The sequence below is a fragment of the Ziziphus jujuba genome, chromosome 10, assembly GCF_031755915.1.
Source record: "Ziziphus jujuba cultivar Dongzao chromosome 10, ASM3175591v1".
In the NCBI taxonomy this organism is placed as follows: domain Eukaryota; kingdom Viridiplantae; phylum Streptophyta; class Magnoliopsida; order Rosales; family Rhamnaceae; genus Ziziphus; species Ziziphus jujuba.
This window is the reverse complement of record NC_083388.1, coordinates 20,087,371-20,109,745: the sequence shown is the minus strand read 5'-3', so window position 1 is coordinate 20,109,745 and position 22,375 is coordinate 20,087,371. Positions and strand designations below refer to the sequence as shown.

Here is a 22,375-nt window from a genome sequence, read left to right as displayed (position 1 = left end):
ATTCATTATGTTTGTAACATACAATAATTTTTTCAATTAAGTAGCGGCTCTATAGAAAGAATTAGTTACAGTTTTTTTTTTTTTTTTTTTCAATATCAATAATGAGTGGATTGGAACTCTGATCAATGCTATTTATTGAGATTGTTTTTTATTAATTTTTAGCTCTTTTTTTTTAAGAAAAAAATTTAGCTAAAATATAAAATTAAAAAAAATAGCTAAAAAATAAAATTAAAAAAAAAAAAGAAGAAATCGATAATTATATCAATACTTAACCCTAAAAACACGTAAGAGCGTACTCTATCTCTCTCTCTCTCTATATATATATATATAAATATATATATATATATATATATATATACACGAAACCTGGAGCGGAGCTGTGAGAGATTGTAACTTCGTATGGGCGGCAGAGAATAGAGAATAGAGAAGAGAGAATGGAGAATAGAAATCTGTACCTGCCAGTGGAATTGGTGAATAAAATCCTGTTAAGGCTGCCGGTGAAATCCCTAGGGCGATGCAAGTGCGTATGTAAGTTATGGTGCTCCATCATTAGTAGCACCTGTTTCAACTTCCAACACCAAAACCATACCAAGGATGATAATACCAGCAATCTTTATCTCATCTTGGATACCCCCATTAACTCTGTCACTGACCCTTTAATGAGAAAAACTGTTCTGAGGTTTTCGTACGACACCTTTGAAGCTGTGCAGACACTCTACCCTGATCCATCATTAAAGCACCCTAGATCGGGACGATATTTTCACATTGAATATACTTGCAATGGTCTCTTCCTTTTTTCTTATTTTAAAAAACCCAATTTCATCTTGTTCCTATGGAACCCCACCACAGGAGAGAGCAAGCTTCTCCCACTTTCCTCATCCCAAGCTCAATCCCTAGCCCAATATCGAGCCCAATCCCGAGCCCAAGCCTTGAAGAAGTTGAAGAAGAAAATTACCTTTCAAAATTTGGGGTTCGGGTTTGACACGAAAACTATGGATTACAAGGTGGTTTTCATTCACAATCACAAGTACAAAGGCATTGATGAGGTGGTGGTTGTGGTTGAGATGTACAGCTTAAAAACAAACTCTTGGACAACAATAGCAACTCATTCACGCAAGGATTTTCAGACATATGCTTATTATGATGGGCGTGCTGTTTTCAGCAATGGCGTTAATGGAATGCTTTCCTGGAAAGCAATGCATAAGGAGGATGGGGATGTTTATGATAAGATTATTTCGCTAGACCTGAGCAGAGAGACCATAATAACTACGCTCCTGCCTAGTAGTATTAGTCGTCCTCATCTTCATCGTTATCCTGACAATAGGTCTAATTATCCTTTCCTTTATAAGGAGTCCTTGGCTCTGGTCAATTATCCTGTCGTTAGCCGGTCAGAAAATAGGACTTTTGAAATATGGGTATTGGGTGAATATGGTGTTAAGGAGTCATGGAAGAAGCTATTCACTATTGGAACTCTTCCAAGAAGAATTAGTCAAGTATTGGGATTTTGGGAAGATGGTAAGGTGCTTGTTCAAACATATTGTGGGACGAAGTTTTCGCCTCAAACCCATAAAGCTACATATGTAAAAAGGCTGCTTTTGTTTGACGTTCTGAATCCTACCCAGCGTCTTCAAATTTTTAAAGGAACTTATACAAAGATGTTTACCTATAGGGAGACTTTAGTTTCACTTAAAAGTTAGGACACGTTATTTATTGACCTGCTTCTTTTCTAGTAGCTATAGGAGTATCTTAGTAGTATTTTTGTATGTACATTTTTTAAATAACGGTTTCTTTCATATGGGACAATGGAAATTAAGTCAACAATAATTTGCTTCAAAGGAAAAGCTATTGCAATGTTTATATCGTGCATGTTTTTCTATGTTATGGTATTTTTTTTTTTTTTTTTATATTCAATATGAAGTTTAAACTCCCTCTTAATGTGATTACAATGTATGTATATTTCATTCATGTTTTCTATGTTATGGTATTCGGAAACCTTGTAAAGTCCAGCCTTTTCCAAGCCCAATCTTCCACAGGTTTTACTTGATTAAATTTACTCGGTGAACAAATTATTAGTTTATAAAATAGGAAATATATAAGCCTATAAATAAGTGTTCAGGCTCTCCTGAGAAGTATCTTAAAATTTTAGAGAAGGTTAAGAGAGTGTTTAAGAGTGGTTAAGAAAATATTTTTTTGTATATTAATTTCCAGAGAGGAATAATAATACATTGCTGTTATTCTCAATTTGTGTAATACATTGCTGTTATTCTCAATTTGTGTATGTTTTTTGTGATCAGGGAATCACAAGCAACTTAAAATGTCTTTTATTATGATAGCAAATTAAAGGAAAAAAAGCTGACGATCCAAAACATTAAAGCATCAGAGACATGGAAAAATAAAAAATAAAAAATTCTTAGATTGCAAGAGATTGATATCCAAATTTGAGCAACTCTTCACTTAATATGTTGCCAAAAATTATATCTTGTTTTGTTGCCTAAATAAGAAAGTGGTTAAAATTTAAAGCATTATAGCTTCAGAAGCTAAATAAACACATACATCTTATAAAACAACAAGAAGAAAAAACTCACATTGTCATAGTTACCAGATTTCCATTGACAAAGATCCAGAATTCTAATCCACTAAATTAAATGCAAACGTACACTCTAAAGATGACTACTTTGAAACCTCATTACATGGAGGGGAATAATGTTTAAAAGAAGGGAGACATTCGCATTTATCACACTAGCATTTTAGCTGGAAATATTATTCATGTCCCTAATATTCAAGCTGATATTTATTGATGCAGCAAATTTATTGGCTAACATATATAGATAACTTCCTGGATTGTGTATTTGACATTAACTTAAGGTTTTTGTTTACGATGCCAAAGGGCACTAGTCAGATTAAAACAGTCAGTCCTGTTCATGGAAGCATGCTTAAGTTAACGCATATACATACTGCATGCGCATAAACTATATATGTATATATATATACGTATAGTTCTCCTCTTGGTCCTTTACTTTGAAGTGCATAAACGATCTCTAAATTAAAGTGTACTTCGTTTATTATATAAACATCTATAATTGCATTATGTCTACTCTATTTAAATTTTAACTTTTCATTAAATATGTATCTTTTAAATGTAACAAATTCTAGCTAAATGTTACCTTTAAATGTGACATGCATTTTTTAAATGAACTCCCTAGCTAAATTCCTTAATTATAGAAACTCACATTGCATTGAATGGCAACGCCAATTAAACGTAACATAATCAAATTACTTCACGAATCACCATGCTAAAACATATCACTAACATTGAGGTATATAGTCCAGGAAATTAAACAACATAACACAGCGAACTCAAAAAGAGGTGCCTCCCAAACTACATAGCAAGCCTTCAAATTTTTTAAGGAACTTATGCAGAGGTTTTCACCTATAAAGAGAGTCTTCCACTTAAAAGCTTTTATATGCATAGGTTACTGCTTTTCTAGAAGCTAATCTATAGGAATATCTTCGTCTTTTTAATATAGGGCAATGGATCTTAAAGTCGAATAATAGTTAATTCCAAAGGAAAAGCTAATATGATGTATGGTTCATTTTTGTTTGGTAACCACATAGTGTCAAGTATACTATATGTTATGGTATTTCTAGCATTCAAGTGGAAGACATTCCAAAGGACAAAACCCAAGTGATGCTTAATTAATGAGGAAACTATCATGCATTACATGAACTAATAAGTGAAATGAAGAATTCCTTGCCTTCATATTGTTTGGTTGGCATCAAAACCAAATCCAGCTGCTTTAATCTCACTTTTCTGTAATAAGGAAGGTGACAAGATCTTTGTCTTTAGACTCTGTTTGGTATGGTTTATCTTATAACAAAATACATTTATTAATTGTCATAATCTGCTTTGCTTAAAAAAACATATGTGTAATTTTAAGTTAGTAATCAGTCCTCATTAACCAAAAAACAAAAGAAAAAGAAAAGAAGCAAAAGATTTTTTAAGCAAAGATGAAGAAGCCAAAATTTTAAACTTTTTTGAAAAAACTCTACTTTGATCATCTTGTACAGGAAGTTCAAAAAAGCATTAAATATATATTCTTTTTAATAAAAGCTCATTTTCTGTAAGCTCTACCAAATACTCTTTAGCTTTCAATTAAAGCTTTTCTTACATAAATTCTATTGTAAGAAGCTCTGTAATCTAAAACTCTTTTTACATAAACTATATCAAACAAACCCTCCCTAACTGTAGGCTTCCAAATAACCCCTAAATCATTATTGTCATAATCAGACACAAAGGAGACCATATATCTCCTCCACATGGCGGCTTTAAATTAGGATGGAAAAAATTATCCAGCCAACAAGCCATGCATGAAATTACCACACAAAAAGAAAAAAAGAAAAAAGACATCCAACAAATTCTACTAGTCCCTGAAATGGATTTGTACAAAGAAAAGGGTGAATTCAATAATATAAGTTTTTTTATTGATTTTATAAGTTTGAAAACCAAACGATACAATATTTGCAACGATCAATTAAATTATGTAAATTTAATGATGAATGCTGTTAAATAGTTTAAAAACCATACTAAATACCGAATTTCATCCTATGCTCGGTTAAAGCGTATAAATAGCCTAACCCCTTTCAATGTAAAAGTGGACTTGAGGCACAACAAAAGGAGAGCAAAAGACGAAGTTTTTAAACTTTTTTCTCATATACTTCTAAAATATTTTTAGAAGAATTGAGGAATCTCTAGTGGAGTTCAAACAACTTTAAATTCGCTTAGAGAAACTTAAAAGTATAATATTTGAATCTTTTGTTAGTCTGCCATATCCTAAAAAATAAATATATCGTATTCACTAGCATTCAAGGAGGGACAAATAAGGAAACTTTGTTAAACACAGGCCTCAGACTCAAAGTTTAATCTCACGTCCAGATTTTTGTTGTTATTGTTTTTTATTTTAATATTTTTTATTAATATTTAAGTTGGCTATATTATTGTCTAGACCATTTTTTTATATAATATATTTTGTATATTAGAGTTCTAACCTTTTTGTAAATTTATATTTTATTTGTAATGCCGCTATCCTTACTTAATTTTATGTATTATATTTGTACATGACTTTTCTAACAATTTTAAGATATACTTAATTTCGTAAGGCGTACAGGTATTGGACTCAATTCATGTTATCCTGAGCATCATGGTTTTATATATTTTTTTTTTTGGGCTAACATTTGTTGCATCATTATTTGTTTAATCTATTTTTTAGTTGATCATCTTGGTCTTCAATTTTATTTTGCCAAAAATTTGGTTTTAGGGTGAACGAAGCTTGTTTTTATACAATATATATATATATATATATATATATATATATATATATATATATATATATATATATATATATATGTGTATCTATATATATATTGTTTGGTTTCAAACTGTGTGAACTCCAATTGAGGCCGATTGATTTCAGAAATTTGTTTATGGAAAATATAGACCTAGGTTTGTAAACCTATGTTCACAAATCTTTGTTTTGTATTTCTTTTGCGGCCTGGACTTGATTGAATTTAGTGTTTTTTTTTTATTATTATTGGTTAAATTTCAATTTTACCAGAACCTGGATTTTTTCACTGTTTTATTGGTCTAAAACCCGTGAACTAGCAAAGTTTTTCCCTAAATTTTCTTATTTAAAAAAAAAAAAAAAAAAAAAAAAAAAAAAAAAAAAAAGGACTGAAGAAGGAAGAAGCGCTCCCTGTAAGTTTGGGTGCCGTGCTCGTAGGTAAGATAGGCTCAAAGAGGTGCTCGGCCTGGGCGCTTGTCTGGCGGGCTGGGTCCTTGTAAATTGAGCTTGAGCGTCTGAGCTGGGAGTTCAGCCGTATACCAGGCTAGCCCAGGTGATGGACTGTAGGTAGACGGGCCTGAGCTCTGGCTAGCCCGTTTGTGGCCCTGACATCAGCATGATGATGTCATTGGAGAGATAAAATAAAATAAAAAAATTTTTGAAAAACAAAAATACGGTTATTATTGGTTTTATTATTTTCCACGGCATTTTTTTGTTGTTGTAATTTTTTTTTTTAGCGACAATTTATTTTTGTTGCCATATGTTTTAGCAACAATTATTAAACTTTGGTTATTGGGTGAGATAAACCAAAGAAATAAAATAGAGTTTCAAAATATGGGTTTTGAGTGAATATGATGTCAAGGAAGATATATGCTATTCAATTGGACCTCTTCAAAAAAATTGATCGAATATTGAAACTTGGGAGGATGGTAACGTGTTTGTTCAAGTGGGAAGTTTTTGCGTCAACTCTAAAATAGCTATGCTATGAAAACTGTTACGGTACCCAGGATAACTATATAAATATGCTGGAAATAGTAGTATATTTACTTTCTGAATTCCATAATGCTTAACTTTTTAATCAATTTCTTATTTAGGCAGCGTAACATGTTATATTATGTAAACGCATATATAAACTGCATTATGTTAAAGTTTCTTATATAAATAAACATGAATTGTATATGTCTGAAGTCATTAAATGCACTTCCTACCTAAAGCTTAAATATAGAAATTCATCGCATTGATTGACAACCAATTAAAAGTAACATAATCGAACTACTTCTGCAACATAATTACATAGCATTGAAGTGCTCCAGGAAATTAAGCTGTAAGACCACTATATCAAGCCACTTATAAAACCTAGGTTTTGGTATTGACAAGCAGATTATATAGGACAGTTGATGGCGTCGCATATATACCTGGAGGTATTGTTTGTCAATGGAAGGGGGCTACTTATAAGAGAGGACCATGATTTGCTCACGTACTGGAATTAAAGGGAAGCAGTAAATTAATTTATAATTATTTTATTCATTTATATTCGTAACATATATACAATAATTAATATTAATTTTTTTATATTTATAATTAAGTAATGAGTAATGACTTTAATTAGTGAATAAATTATAGTTTTAGGACATTTGGCTATTCTTACGGAACAAAAATATATGTTGTTTTAAGAAGTACTATTTATTAAAGTATGTTGTTTATTCTTACGGTATGTTTGGATGAAAGTAAAATTAATGAGAATCTAATTTTTTTTGGAAAGTGATAATTTTTTTTTATTTTGATATTTATTATAAAGTGAAAAAGTATGGATTCAAGAAATTATATTCCCACCAATATAAAAAAATATGTGGAAAAAATTTTTCCATCTATATATAAGTATCATTTTAAAAATTTCAAAGAAAATAATTTTAAATTTTTTTTAAAATATATATTTTGTCCTTAATTTATTATACAATATTAAATTTAATTATTTATAAATTCCAATTTTCCTATTCCTCACCAAATAGATCAAGAGAAAAATTAATTATCAGAAAATTAAATACTAGAAAACTAAATCTCAGAAATCAATTTTTCTCTCAATTTTAACATTCATAAATTAGACAACTTTTTAGTTAAGAAAATTTTCTTTCTCAAAAAAAAAAAAAAAAGAAAACTAAGAAAGGTTTCTAAAAAGAAATTTAAATTAATATAATAATAATAATAATAAGCAATTGATCATAATTATCTTATTGGTGATGGATGTGTGATAGTTAGGAATATCAATACTCTAACCCTAAACGCATTATCGCAACTTAACGGCATTATCTTTTCTTGGCCAGCAAAGAATAGAGAATAGAGAGATGAAGAAGCATGATGATGATCAGTTTCTTCTTCTAGTGGAATTGGTTAGTGAAATCCTGTTAAGGTTTCGGTCATTTCCCTTGTGCGATTCAAGTGCATGTGTATGTCATGGTGGTCCATCATCAATAGCCCTAATTTCAAATTCCAACACTTTCTCCAGCAAAACGACACCAACAATATCACCAATCTTTATCTCTAATCCAGGTCCCCAAAATAAACATTTCTCAAATATATTGATAGTACCCCTACCCCTTCTAATCAACTCCCATGTTTCGTTATTCTCGATCATTTTTATTTCTTCCATAACTTTAACCTAAACTTCTTGCTTTGAAACTTCCAAGCTCTACTATAGCTAAGTTGCATGATTCATAGATTTCTACCACTGGTCGAGTTCTCCTTGTATTGATTCTGGCAATGAATTGTCATGCGAGTTTGCAAGTTGGAGCCTCTTGAATTTAATATGGAGATACTTGAATTTGATCAATCTCCTCCTCTCTTTATTGTTATATTGCTGGCACCTACAGTCTTTCTTTCAACTTTTTCTTCTGCTTTCCAATTGTACAAAAGACCACCGTCAAATTCTGTCTGATTAATAGTAATCTTTTCTGTCTTCATTCTGTAAATCCAATACCCTTTTGATTAAGCACTGTATCTAAAAAAGATTCATTTTTTCTCATCCGATTTGTTTCTCTTTTAAAATGCAGCCAAAGGCTTTGAGATGTTTTGCAAATGATTTTCATCCACTTCAGGCTGTAATAGGCATCTTATCTCGTATTGCTTTTGTTGGACATCTATTGAGTAAATACACAACTATATAGATTGCCTTTGCCCAGAAGGTTTTAGGAAGGCCATTGCATAGTTTGGGCCATCTCCATGATGATCTTTTTTTTTTTTTTTTTTTTTAATACTCCATTTTGTTCAGAAGCATATCCGACAATAAGTTGGTGCTCCACACGTACATATTAGTAGAATTTGTTGAATTCCTTGGAACTGTATTCTTTTCCACAATTGCTCCGAATAGTTCTTATTTAATAGCCACTTTGTTTTTCGACTAAATTTTTAAACTTTTTGAAAACCTCGAGTACTTATAATTTTTTTTTTCCGAAGAAATTAAACCCAAGTCATTCGAGTGTAGTTGTCAATAAAAAGGATGAAGCAAATGTTTTGGTCTAGTGACGAGGTTCGCATCAATCCGCAACAATCGGAGTGGATTAGCTCTATCAGCTTCTTTACTCTTCATGCTTTACCTGTTGGAAATGATTATCAATGTTATTTTTCTTGTTTTTTTTTAAGAGACATGCTTCACAGGTACTGTTAATTTCCTTTATGGTTAGTAAATCATGCATCATGTTCTTCAACCAAATCCACTAGTTGTCTGCTTGTGCATTCATAGCTATTTCATTGGCATATCTTCATTCTATTAGAAAATATCTATTCCTCTCATCTTGATTTTAACTATCGCCATCATTTTATTTGTCTTGTAATAGATTGTACAAGAATCTCCCTCAAAGCAAAGAGAGTATCACTTTTCCATCATTTGCCCTACGCTAAATAGGTTTTGATTTATTGAACGGTCTAACAGTATATTATTTATATATCATATACCCTTTTTTGTCTTTATAGTAACTATGTCTTTTTCAGTAGCCTTTATGTATTCTCCATTGCCTATCCTGTTTGAGTTTTATTTAAGCTACAGAAAATATTTTCGCCTTTTGGCATGTGGTTTACTACAACCTCTATCTAATTACCATGAATTTTTTTATCTTCTCTTGGTGTGATATAGAAAAGATGATTTTCTATATCCTTATTATCAATGAAGTTTTCTTGATGAGTCTTCATTGAGTGATTATCTTTTACTATGTGTCCAGATTTACTGTAGATTTTACACTCTGATTTTTTTTTAAACCAATAGTATTTTACCAAATTACTTTCTTTGCAAATACCACAAAAAAGATATTTACTTTTTTTTTTATCTTTATTTTCCTTATTTCTAGAATTTTCTTGAAACTTCTTTAAACTATCCATAGATTTTTGGGACTACATGTTTATTTTAAACCAAAAGGCATTCTTTAAATGATTTTCGGTTCATCTACTCAATCTATTTTCAAATGCTTCTAGGAACCCATTAATTATATTGTTATTACTGATAATAATTGCATTATATTTTTTTGTGCAACTTATCAAATATTTGTTCACTACTTTTTTCTCAGACATATTTTCCCCATAGGCTCCCATTTGATTAACTATTTATTTTATTCTTGTATAGTAATATTTGGCAATTTCATTGCCTTAGATTTTTAAATTTTCAAAGTTTCTCCTTAACGTCTTTCGTCTTATGGCACATACCTTATATTTGCCTTTAAACTCCTCCTACAACTTATCTTATCCCTCCTTAGCAATTGTTGTGTATATAATTCTTGGAAAATTTTCATTCTCCATGGCTTGCTGCAAAGCAAAGAATGTACAGATTTGTTTTGTTGATTCTCTTTGAGCTTTTAAATTTGAATAGTATTTAATATGATAATGAGGAATACCGTATCTTACACTGACAATATACCATAATTTTTGAGATTTGAAATAAGTGATCATTTTAACAGGCCAAACATTCTAGTTTTCGCCATGGAAGATTAGAATAGGAATAGTTAAGTGGAAAATGTTATCAACTATAGTGTATCAAAGTAACTATACCCAATTTATGAAAGAACTAGACTCTAATACCACTAACAGAATTTTAGGAAGTGATTGCAATATTAGAATAAAATGGTTTTGGTTTAATTGATAAAAAGGAAATAATGGTTAATGGACAACGGGTGTTCAAGATAAAGTGTGACATGTTGAATTAGAAAGGTAAGAGGAATTTACAAGGGCTGTGCAGAAAATTGACACAACCGCAAAAACCGCCCTAACTAATTTGCCTAACGGACAGTTGTCAATAACCAATGCTTGAACAGTCGATTAACTAGTGCCGATGTAGGAGATTCAGCCAATGGTGGTTTTCATGGTTCAAAAACCTTTGGTCACCAAAACCGACCAAATATGCATGTCTATTAAGTGGTTTTTGGTATTTGTCTCATCCCTTTCAGTTAGATATCAATCGCATAACTCTCGATCTATCATCCATAATTTCTCAACTCAATCTTTCTTCTCTGATCTCTTCTTAGATCCAATGTTGTTAAAAATGGACGATTCAAAATACGAATCGTTCGATTCGTATCGTGATAGATATTAAACGATACAAATTATTTGATTGAATCGATTTGTAGTTGAATCTCACGATTCAATCAAATTGCTGATTCACCGATTTCAAACTTCTCGTTCTTCAATTGATTTTAATCACTAATTGCAAAATAATTTAGAAAAAAAATCTATTTGAGAAGTGGAGAAGAAGATTATGTTAGAGTTTGGGCCCATGTATATGTGAATGATTTGGGCCTCAAAAGGTTTTAAGCTTTTATTTGTTTTTGTTTTGAAAAAACATTATTTTTGAATAAAATAAAAAGATTTTTGAACGTGGTAGTTGAGAGTTTGAAGGGTTTACAATTTTTTGTTGTTTAGAGTTGGTTACTTACACGTTCTTTGATAACGTTTTTACAGTTTTTTACAGAAAATAAGAAAAAAAAAAGGATTTTTTTTGGAGTTGAACGAGAGAGAAAAGCTTCAGAGGTGCTAAATCTGAAAGCTTTTGCAGCCATTGTATCCGAAAGATATTCGCTACAAAACTTCTGCATCGATGGGCGTAAAATATTTTAAGGATACTGTGGTATCATACAGATTTCGATCTACCTTTCTAGAAAATAAATCAATTTTAAAGATTTACAGATTTTATAATATTTTAATTATTTTATATTTAATTTTATTTATTTTATATTAAATTATCTATATGTATTTACATATATTCATATACTATTCACATATTATATTTGTAACAGGTTATGATGATAGATGATCTGAATAAGCGGAAAAGATGGAAAAGAAAAAAAAAATAATGATTGATGATGAAAATAGAGATTAGAAAAGAAGACGATGCAAGAGAAGAAGACAAGAAAAAGACAGAGAGTTGAAGATGATAACGAAGAAGATTTATTATTATTTTATTTATTTTCTTTTTAATTTTCATTGGTTAAAGAGATGAAACATTAAAGTGATAAGATGGACACCCACGTGCAAGTGAATAAAAGTTTTTATTTTTTTATTATTTATTAAGATGTGATATTGTAAATTTGTGATATATTATCTCCAAGGTCCACGTACAAATTCAAAAAAGAAAAAAAATATATATCTTTTTAATATTTTAAATAAATAACAAAATAAGAAGTGGTGTGTAATGTAACTATATATATATAACAATAATTTAACAATGTAAACCTATTCCATCTAAGTAGCAATAAAGTGATGACACCATTATCAGATTTTGTCTCCTTCAATATTTCGGTAGGCAAATATATTTTATCTTTTTTTTTTTTTTTTCTCTTTGCTTGAGGAAACATGGTAAATAAAAATAAAGTAAAAAACAGTTATCCAATTTAGGATCATTGTGAAAAAGTAGAGGAAGGAAAGGATGATAAATGAAGATTGAAGTGTATAGATTGTAGAAATTATTATTGAAAGGTATTTTTTAAATCAAAAATCATGAAAAGATGTTGTCCCATGCATGAAAATTTCTAACGATATTTATGATTTTTTCAAGCAATCAATAAATAGAAACAAGAGAACAAAAATAAAAATAAAAATAAAAAAACAAAAAAGAAGATGGAGATGACTTTTTTGATATGTGGAAGAGAAACATGGTAAAAAAAAAATTGATGATGGATGCTTTCATTAAAGGTGGTAAAAAATCAACAACTATCACCTTAAATACTTTGTTGAAAAAAAGAAGATAGAGATAGTGTTTGTTAAGATATTTGTAGATTTTTTTTTTTTTTATGTAAATGCTCTCTCTTTTAATTTAATAAAAAGTTCTTATTTTACAGCTATGTTGGATTCAATATTTTCATTTGGTCCAAATTTGAAACCTCCATCTTATTATGGAATCAAAATTAAATATGTAAAAAAAGAAATAGAAACAATTAACAAGGTACAATTAGAAAAATATGGAGCTGAACGAAAAAAATAAAAAATAAAAAAATAAAAAAGATGCACACTTATATCATATGCTTGGACAAATGGAAAAAATATATCTATTACTAATTTTTTAGTTAATATCCACAAGGGACCATGTTTCTGAAAAGATTGATACATCAGGTATATTTAAAACTGCCCAAAGTTTATTTGAGCTTATCGATCCGTAATAAATGAAATTGGTGAAAATAATATAGTGCAATTAGTGATAGATAGTGCTGTAGTATATGTAAAAGCTAGAGAATTTTTCATTGCTAAAAAAAATATATATATATATATATATATTTTGATCTCCTTGTGCAACACATTTTCTAGATTTGATTCTAACTGATATTGAAACTTATCCATACATAGTGATATAATATTTAAGGCAAGAAAGGTTACAATGTATATCTATAGGTACTCTTGGGTTTTGAATCTAATAAGAAACCATACAAAAGGAAGAAAATTAATTAGAGCTGCTTTGACTCATTTTGTTACTTGTTATTTGACTTTGAAAAGTTTGGAAAAGAATAAAATTGGACTGAAAGCAATGTTTGGTTATGAAGAATGGCAGAGAAGCAATTATTCTAAAAAATCAAATGGTGCAATGGTTACGAATATTGTTCTTGGTGAGAAAAAAATTTGGACATCATTTAATTATTATTTGAAATGTTTACTTCTATTAGTAAAAGTATTGAGACTTGTTGATGGAGATTTAAAACCTGCCATGGGTTATATCTATAAAGCAATGGACGTTGCAAAAGAACAAATTAAAGTTAATTTCAACAAAGTTCAACAGCATTATGAGTTTATTTGGTATATTATTGATGAAAGATGGGTATTACGTCTTTATAGACCCTTTCATGCAGTAGTCTATTTTTTTAATTCAAGGTACGGTACAACTTTATTTTATTTATTATTTAGTGATTTTTTTTTTTATATATTAGTCTAGTTTATAACTTAATTAATTATATTTAATTATTCTTCTACTTTAGTTAATTACCATATTCAAATTAAAGTATAGATTTCAATATTCTCATAAATTTGATGTGAATTATAAAGTAAAAGTTGGCCTTTATGAGACAATACAAAGAATGTATCCAAAACCAAACTTAAGGATACAATTGATAAACAGCTGGAGCAATTTCAAAATGCAGAAAATATATTTGGTATGGATATGGCTATTCAAATGAGAAATAAAAAGCAACCAGCTAAAATATTAAATTTAGATTATATAAATTAAATTACATATTAAATTTATTTGTTCTCAATTTTATAGCTTCATGATGAGAGTCATTTGGTGAAAATTGTAAAAAACTTCAAAATCTTGCCATTAGAATTCTTACTTTGACTTGTAATGCCACTAGATGTGAAAAAAATTAAAGTACGTTTGATCAAATATAGTATTTTATTTTTTAAATATTAATAAATATTATATATGATGTAGTTTAAATATTATTATTGTTTTTTAAATAGGTGCACTCAAAGAGAAGAAATCATTTAGAACAATAAATATTAAGTGCATTTGTTTTTATACAATATTCTATTAGAAGCAAAACATAAAAAGAGAGTGTTAGACGGTGAATCCTATGATCTTATTTGCTTATCAGACTTAGAATCTGATAATGAGTAGATTATTGAAAAAGAAAATTCAATCTTGCCTGATAATACAACTTGGATGAATGCCAATGCATTGTTTCAACTTGAAAAAGAAGAAAATAGCAAAAAAAGAAAAAAGATAATTGCATATTATTTTTTGGAAAATATTCACTAACATAATAACATATATATTTACTTATTTGTAGATCTAAAAGATCTTATCAATAAAGACAAGAGAAAACAAATAGTTAATATTGAAGAAAATAATAGTGATGATGAGGAAACACAAGACCATCACATAGAAAGTAAAGATGATATGATGAATGATGATGATACCAATTCCTTTGAATATGAATATTAACATTATTTATAATTTATTACTTATAATTAATTAGATTTTTCTATTTTTTTATTTTCAAAAAATAATATTTATTACAAATTTATTTTATGAATGTAGCTACTATTTTAAAATTTAGATGTTAAATTTAGAATTAATAATTAATTATATTTAAATTGATGAATGATATATTGATATTATTATAATTTATTATATTGTTATTATTATTTGTATGAATAGATTTAATTCAATATTAAATATATTAATCTTATAAATAATACAAATTATTGAATAATATTTGCGATTCGACTCGATATGTTACATTTTACAGTATATTATTCCGATTCAAAATTTTTAAATTATCTTATAATTTATATTTCGTTTCAATATATATTTTTACAATTTTAATAAAATCGATAACATTGTTTAGACCAATTATAATACATCTTGTGGTCTTGTCTCCCTCTCTATCGCGGCAAGTATAGTGATTTCTTCAGGCAAACGTGCAGTTCTAAACCCTCAATCACTAACGTGTACAACCCAAACCACATCGAAAGTGTCTTCCAGCTCTACTCCATTATCTCCTTTAAGATCTGCAAGAACTCTCACATCACCATTTTCTCTTTCCCTCTCTCTCCATCTCTCTCTCTCTCAGTCTTCTCATCTAACTTTCTTGAAAAATTTGTTGATGCTTGCTTGTCTCATTCTTTTATCAAAATTCTTCAGAATTGGGCAAATTATTTTAAAATGAGTCATCTTTAATATGAATGATTTAGATTTTTGTGATTTTTTCTATTAATTTGTTTTACATTAAAAAAGTAATTGGAATTAAGATTTTTTTTGGGGCGAAGCATCTGAAAGAGTTGTTATGAATTATGAGAAATTTTAGATTTGGAAAGACCAGTTCTTGTATGTTGGCTTTAGACTTTGTGGTTTTTCTTTTTTAAGTATAACACTATTTTATAAAAAAAAATAAAAATAAAAATAAAAATAAAAAAAACACTTCCACCTTTCTTTTTTTTTTTTTTTTTTTTTAAGTGGAATAAAACTCATAGTTGTTTTACAATGAAGAATAATAATAATCATTGGGAATCTTATTAACAAAGCATCTGAAATGATTGAATTCTACCCAGAATGCGGCTCTTGTATGATTTGTTAAGTCTTCTATCTGATTGCAGTTTTAAAATTGGCTTCATTAAGGCATGAAGAAGTTCTAGCCTACTACAAAACTGCTGAAAAAATCCTAATTTAAGGCCCATAATATAACAGTCCAAAATCATCGAACTAAATGAAAATCAATGGGTTTTCAATGCTGAAAAATGATTTTTGGTCCATTAACCAACCGATCAACTAAAATTTTTTCAATATAAAAAAACGACAAAACCGACTGAAACCGACCAATGCATACCTTAGAATTAACTAAGAATAGGCAAATGTAAATAGACTAGAAAGAAATAGATTAAATTTTTTTTTAAGATGCTTACCATTATTTCTCACTCCTTTACTTGTACCGAACCATATGAGTCAAAATTTTTTTTATTTTTTTTAATTTTTGTTATATGTTTACTGATAGAAAAACGTTTATTGTATGTTTGATTTTTATTTTGATGTTATATTTTTAATGTATTATCTTAATTTTTTTTTTTTTGGGTAAATGGAATGAGTATCTTCATATATTTTCTGATATGTTCATATATTATTTTGATGTTATATTCACATACACGCACATACACATATATGCTCTTAAACTAATAATCCTACAAAGGACCATGCATTACGGAAACAGAAATTAATGGTGCTAACGTGCATTGCGAAGATCGAAAAGGTTTCTAGTGTTGTTACTTCGTTTTTTAATGACTGAATCACTGCATTGAAAAGATTGAAAAGTTTTCTAGTGTTTTTACTTGGTTTTTTAATGACTGAATCACGTGGACCACCAATCTTGTTTGTTGTTCTTCAATTTTTTAGCGGCAAGGGAAGGGACGTTTATAAACGTCCATATATTAAATAATTTTAAAAAAATGGGTGGCTTTATTGGTTTCAACATGTCGATGTTTACAAAATAAAGGCTGATTTAATATAATATTCTAAAGACAGAAAAGTATGAATATAAGGAATACTTACTAATATAAGGTAGTTAAGTATGAATTAATACAAGCCAAAATCCAATAAGTAGGAATATAAGGAAGTAAAACGTGGATGCGATTTCCAATTCTGCATCTGCTTTGCAAAGTTCAATTTCTAATGAAATATCAAGAGGCAGAGAGTTTCAGTTAGACCAATATCAAAGAAGCTCAGAGTTTGATGATTTTGCTCATCTTGCATATTTTTATAATTCCAGAACACCAAACAGCCATTCCAAATTACCCATGTAGGTGAAAACCATTCCAATGGTCTGGTTATTGCCAAAGAATGTTCCCATGAGTCTTTGTTACCGATTTCAGGCAACTTCCAAAGACTAAACAATACAAACAAACTAATTTCATCCTCATCGTCTTCGGGCTTAACAGCATTAAGAACCGCAAGGTCTCCATCTTTAACCCCCACATAATTATTAATTTCAAGATCCTTATGAATAGCAATATCAGTCGGCAAGTGTGTCCTTGTGATCACCTCCTTGTTGATATCAAATGAAATCATTTCCTCTTTCAGTGCTACACAGAATCACTATATTTCCACTTCGGATCATTTCTTTGACCATATGCTACCCATGAAATAACTCCATTGTTGTGCATGCCAACTTTATCCGCTATATAGAACAATCTCTTCTTCTTCATTTTATATCCAGTAACCAATTTCCAAGAATCCAATCTGAGGCTATAGACCTCAATCTTTAACCACTTAACGTCAGAATCAGAATTAGAATCATAATTCTTATCAGCAGCAGGATCATCGTCAATATCATCAGCAGCATCAGCATCAGCATTAGCATTATCATTCGCTTGAGTTTCAGTCTCAGCCTCAGCCTCAGCTTCACTCCCAGTCTCAACCTCACCCTCAGTATCACCAGCCTCAATCTCAGCCTCAGCTTCACTCCCAATCTCAACCTCACCCTCAGTATCACTAGCCTCATCTCAGCCTCAGCTTCACTCCCAGTCTCAACCTCACCCTCAGTATCACTAGCCTCAATCTCAGCCACAGCCTGGGCCTCAGCCTCACTCTCATTCTCAAGCTCACCCTCAGTATCACCAGCCTCATCTCAGCCTCAGCTTCACTCCCAGTCTCAACCTCACCCTCAGTATCACTAGCCTCAATCTCAGCCACAGCCTGGGCCTCAGCCTCACTCTCTTTCTCAAGCTCACCCTCAGTATCATTATAAAGACCGGCATCATCAGTCTTAAATAGGTGAATGACACAGACCTTCTAATCATTTTCAATGCAATCAAAACCAAACCCTACTGCCTGAGTTTCACTTCCTTGTACAGAGCAAGGTGGCATGACTTTTGTCTCCCTAGTTGCAGGATTCCAAATGATCCCAACGCCATCTTCATAATTGCAAACAAGACCATCACAAGAACCCACTATGCTTGGCCACCTAACAGACTAAATATGGGGTATGGTGTACAAAACAACTCGCAGTTTTTCGAATGCTCCAGGATAAAGAATATGGTAGTTGTTTTTATTTCTGACGAGCAGATTTGGGGTTCTATTTGAGCTGCTTGCCTTGAGGTGTTTGGCAACGAAGGAAGTGCTAGTGATAAGGGCTAACCATGCTTGACTGACGCACTTGAATCGCAGCAGAGCAACCACCGGAAGCCTTGCTAGGATTTTACTCGTCATGTCTGCTGGGATTTCATTCGTCGTGTCCTCCTTGGCGTCGGATTTAGACATGGCTTTATATTGATTTTAGAGCCCCTGAAATCAAACACACTAATAATCGCATTCTCATGGACAAAAATGAAACAACCTTTCAAAACACAACTAGCTAGCTCATCCTCATAAACAAAGATAGAAGGAAAGAACCATAAAAAAACAGTTTTTAAAGTGGTTCAGAATGTAAAACCACTCCTACAATCACTGTTGAAGAGTGTAAAATATTAAAAATAAATGAAATAACCAAAGGTGATTGACTTGTATTTCACGTGCAAGTTCCAGAAATATATACAAGAGATGGGAGACTTATCTAAAGCCTGTACAAGTTACCAGATAGATACAAACTCTTGTGAGCTAATATATCACTGTAGATAAAGATAAATAGTACAGCTAATAGGATAATGCACAACTACACCTAACCCGATTGGACACCATTATCTAATATTCTATCATCCCCCCTCAAGCGAAATGGGGGAGAGACAACATTGAGCTTGTCTCGGAGAAGGTGGAACCGAGCAATGGACAGGACCTTGGTGAAGATGTCAGCAATTTGCTCAAGAGTAGGAATATAACACACGTCCAATTGCTGTCGTTTTACTTGATCTCGAACGAAATGGACATCTATTTCAATATGCTTCATGCGACTATGGAATACGGGATTAGCAGCTAAGGACCCGGCACCCATATTGTCGCACCAAAGAACAGGGGTAGCGGAGGATGATATTTATAACTTCTTCAATAATTGTTGGAGCCATGAAATTTCAGCTGCAGCACGAGCAAGAGCGCGATACTCTGATTCTGTGCTAGAGCGAGCGACGACATTCTGCTTCTGGGAAGACCAAGAGACAATTGTAGTGCCAAGAAAGATACAATAGCCACTAATTGATTTGCGATCATCAAGATTGGACGCCCAATCGGCATCAGCAAAACCAGTGAGAGAAAGACCAGCAGAGGGTCAAATCCATAATCCCATATGTTTTGTGCCTTGTAGATACCGGAGGATTCTCTTACAGGCAGACCAGTGGACATCCGTAGGAGCATGCATGAATTGGCTAAGTTTGTTAACAATGAAGGAGATTTCAGGCCTTGTAACGGTAAATATTGTAAGGCACCAATTGTACTCCGATATAAAAAAAAAGTCAGAAAAAGCAGTACCAATTGAGGCAACCAGTTGAGTAGAAGTACTAGCAGGGGATGGACTGACCTTACAATTCATCATCGGGACCCGACTAAGCAAATCATTGATATAACTATGTTGGGAAAGATGTAAACCATGCTTGCTCCGATGAACTTGGATACCCAAAAAAAAATTCAACGGGCCGAGATCCTTGAGGGAGTAGGTGTCATGCAACTTTTTGATGAACTTATCAAGAAGTAAAATATTATTACCAGTAACAAGGATGTCATCAACGTAGACAAGTACCCAGACCACATCCAAAGTGTTGTGGAAATAGAAAAGGGAAGAATCCAGCTTGGAATTGTGGAAACCCCAAGTAGTCAAAGTATGTTTTAACCGATCATACCAGGCACGTGGAGCTTGGCGAAGACCATACAGAGATCGTTGAAGTTTGCAAACAGCAAGAGGGTGACCAGATCAATGAACCCTATGGGTTGTGGCATGTAGACATCCTCCGTTAAAACACCGTTCAAGAAGGCATTATTAACGTCAAGTTGACGTATTGGCCAATCCCGGGAAACAGCAATGGAGAGAATAACACGGACAGTGGAAGGTTTAATAACAGGACTATAGGTCTCAGAAAAAATCAAGACCCGGCTTTTGATGAAACCCCTTGGCCACTAAACAGGCTTTATGATGAAGGATGGTTCCATCAGGATTGCGTTTTAGTTTAAAGACCCATTTATTACCAACTAACCTTTGAATAGGGTGAGGGGGACTAGAATCCAGGTTCTTTTGTCTTGTAAAGTCTGAAACTCAAGTTCCATTGCATGCTTCCATTGAGGACATAAGAGGGCAGACTCAACAGATGGTGGCTCAACAGTCGATGAGGCAGGTTGAAGAGTTGCTGAATAATATTTTGGTTTGAAGATGCCTACCTTACCACGGGTGACCATGGAATGGGTAGGTTGCAAGGAATTGAGAGGCATAGAAAGCCTTGTTATTATTTTGGGCAGTAAAACTTTCATCATACCGATGCCAACATCTATCTGCACCATATCCTGGGAGTTTGCATATTTGACAAAAAATTCTATTATTATTATTATATTGACCTCCTCTTCCACGTCCTCTGCCGCTACCCCATGAAGGATTATTACCTCTCATACTTGAAGACCCAATATTTGTATTATAGTCATAGCCACGAGTAGTATCTGTAGCTCTCCCATAATTAATGCTTCGGCCAGAAACAAATTTTCTTCCCTGTTTGTCAGCAACCTGAGCTAACATAATCTCAGGAGAATTGGCTTGAAGAATGCGCACTTCCTGATTCACCAAGAGAGACTAAACCTCTTCAATATCAAGAGGTATACGGTTGGAGTTAATATTTGCTACAATTGCATCATACTCCAATGGCAATCCTGCTAATAACTGCATAATAAAATCCTCATCAGAAACATGAAAACCAGCCATAATTAACGAGTTTGCTATGCTTTTTAGTTTGGTGAAGTATTCTGTCATGGACATTGATTCTTTCTTGGTTGTTTGAAATTGGACTTTCAATTGCATTATTTTTGCTCGTGATTGGCTGCTAAAGAGACGTTCAATTGAACACCAAAGTTGATGAGATGTTAGCGACATTAGTGCTGTTGAAGCCTTAGTTAGCTGTGTGTGAATTTCTGGCGAGATGGAAGATAGTATCCAGCCAAGAAGGGCTTGGTCTAGTCTTCTCCATTTGTAAAAGTCAGGATTTGGTGCCGGAGTCTGCACACTTTGTCCATTGCTGGTGGAAGAGACCATAATAGTACTTGGTGGAGGAAGCAAGCTTCCATCAATGAACGATTCCATGTTACCTCCGATGATGGCAGGTAGCATCTGTGATCTCCAAATAAGATAATTATGTTGTTCCAAACGAAAATGAAAGTTATAATTTGGTAGGCTAACATCTGTAAAATTGGGAATAGCACGAGCAGGAATGACAACAGAGGACATAATGGAAGATGAGTTGTTGGCCATTGGATCAAAAGAAATAACTCGTTGGAGCTTTAGAAAGGCTCTGATATCATGTAAAATATTAAAAATAAATGAAATAACCAAAGGTAATTGACTTGTATTTCACGTGCAAGTTCCAGAAATATATACAAGAGATGGGAGACTTATCTAAAGCTTGTACAAGTTACCATATAGATACAAACTCTTGTGAGCTAATATATCACTGTAGATAAAGATAAATAGTATAGCTAATAGGATAATGCACAGCTATACCTAATCCGGTTGGACACCATTATCTAATATTCTATCAAAGAGTCTTAAATTTCCGCTTACCAGGTACTTACAAGTCACTCACCAACCTCACAGCCTCTCAAAATCCCTTAGAGAAAATATCCCACTTATGTGTCCAGATTTTTCAGCCCCTCTCTGTAACACACTGTTTTTTCTTCTTATTCTCTCACTTCTCTACATCGTTAAACAATTGGGCAGCCTTCTCTTGAATTCTAACAACCCATTATAGCTTGACACCTAGCTTAGCTCAGACAGCTGTATATTATAAGTAATAAAGAGAAAGCAATTTTGCCGAAATACATATATAAAACAGTGAATTTGATAAGCCAAACTCTTTCATTAACAGACACATGCAAATCAAAAAGTAATAAGAGTAATGGAAGTGCTTATCAACAAAATCGAGCCAACCCAAAAAAAAAAAAAAGGAGTTTGAAAAGAAAGGAACTT

The 22,375-nt window shown here is 31.8% G+C and overlaps 1 protein-coding gene and 1 long non-coding RNA gene across 2 annotated transcripts; one reads left to right on the top strand and one right to left on the bottom strand.

Annotated features, from left to right (window-relative positions):
- Window positions 1-420: 420 nt before the first annotated feature.
- Window positions 421-1,833, top strand: LOC125421009 (F-box/kelch-repeat protein At3g23880-like). Its single transcript, XM_048468709.2, has one exon. It carries the CDS (start codon window positions 435-437, stop codon window positions 1,695-1,697), a length of 1,263 nt encoding a protein of 420 aa, XP_048324666.2. The 5' UTR covers window positions 421-434; the 3' UTR covers window positions 1,698-1,833.
- Window positions 1,834-16,822: 14,989 nt separating this feature from the next.
- Window positions 16,823-18,257, bottom strand: LOC125420811 (uncharacterized). The gene is made up of 2 exons (XR_009634332.1): window positions 17,822-18,257; window positions 16,823-17,765 (listed from the first exon to the last, which is right to left on the bottom strand). It is a non-coding gene; the product is annotated as an uncharacterized LOC125420811 (long non-coding RNA).
- Window positions 18,258-22,375: the final 4,118 nt, after the last annotated feature.

Excerpts from the sequence above, each read along its gene's own strand:
- LOC125421009 (XM_048468709.2), top strand. The coding sequence starts at position 435 with ATGGAGAATAGAAATCTGTACCTGCCAGTGGAATTGGTGAATAAAATC.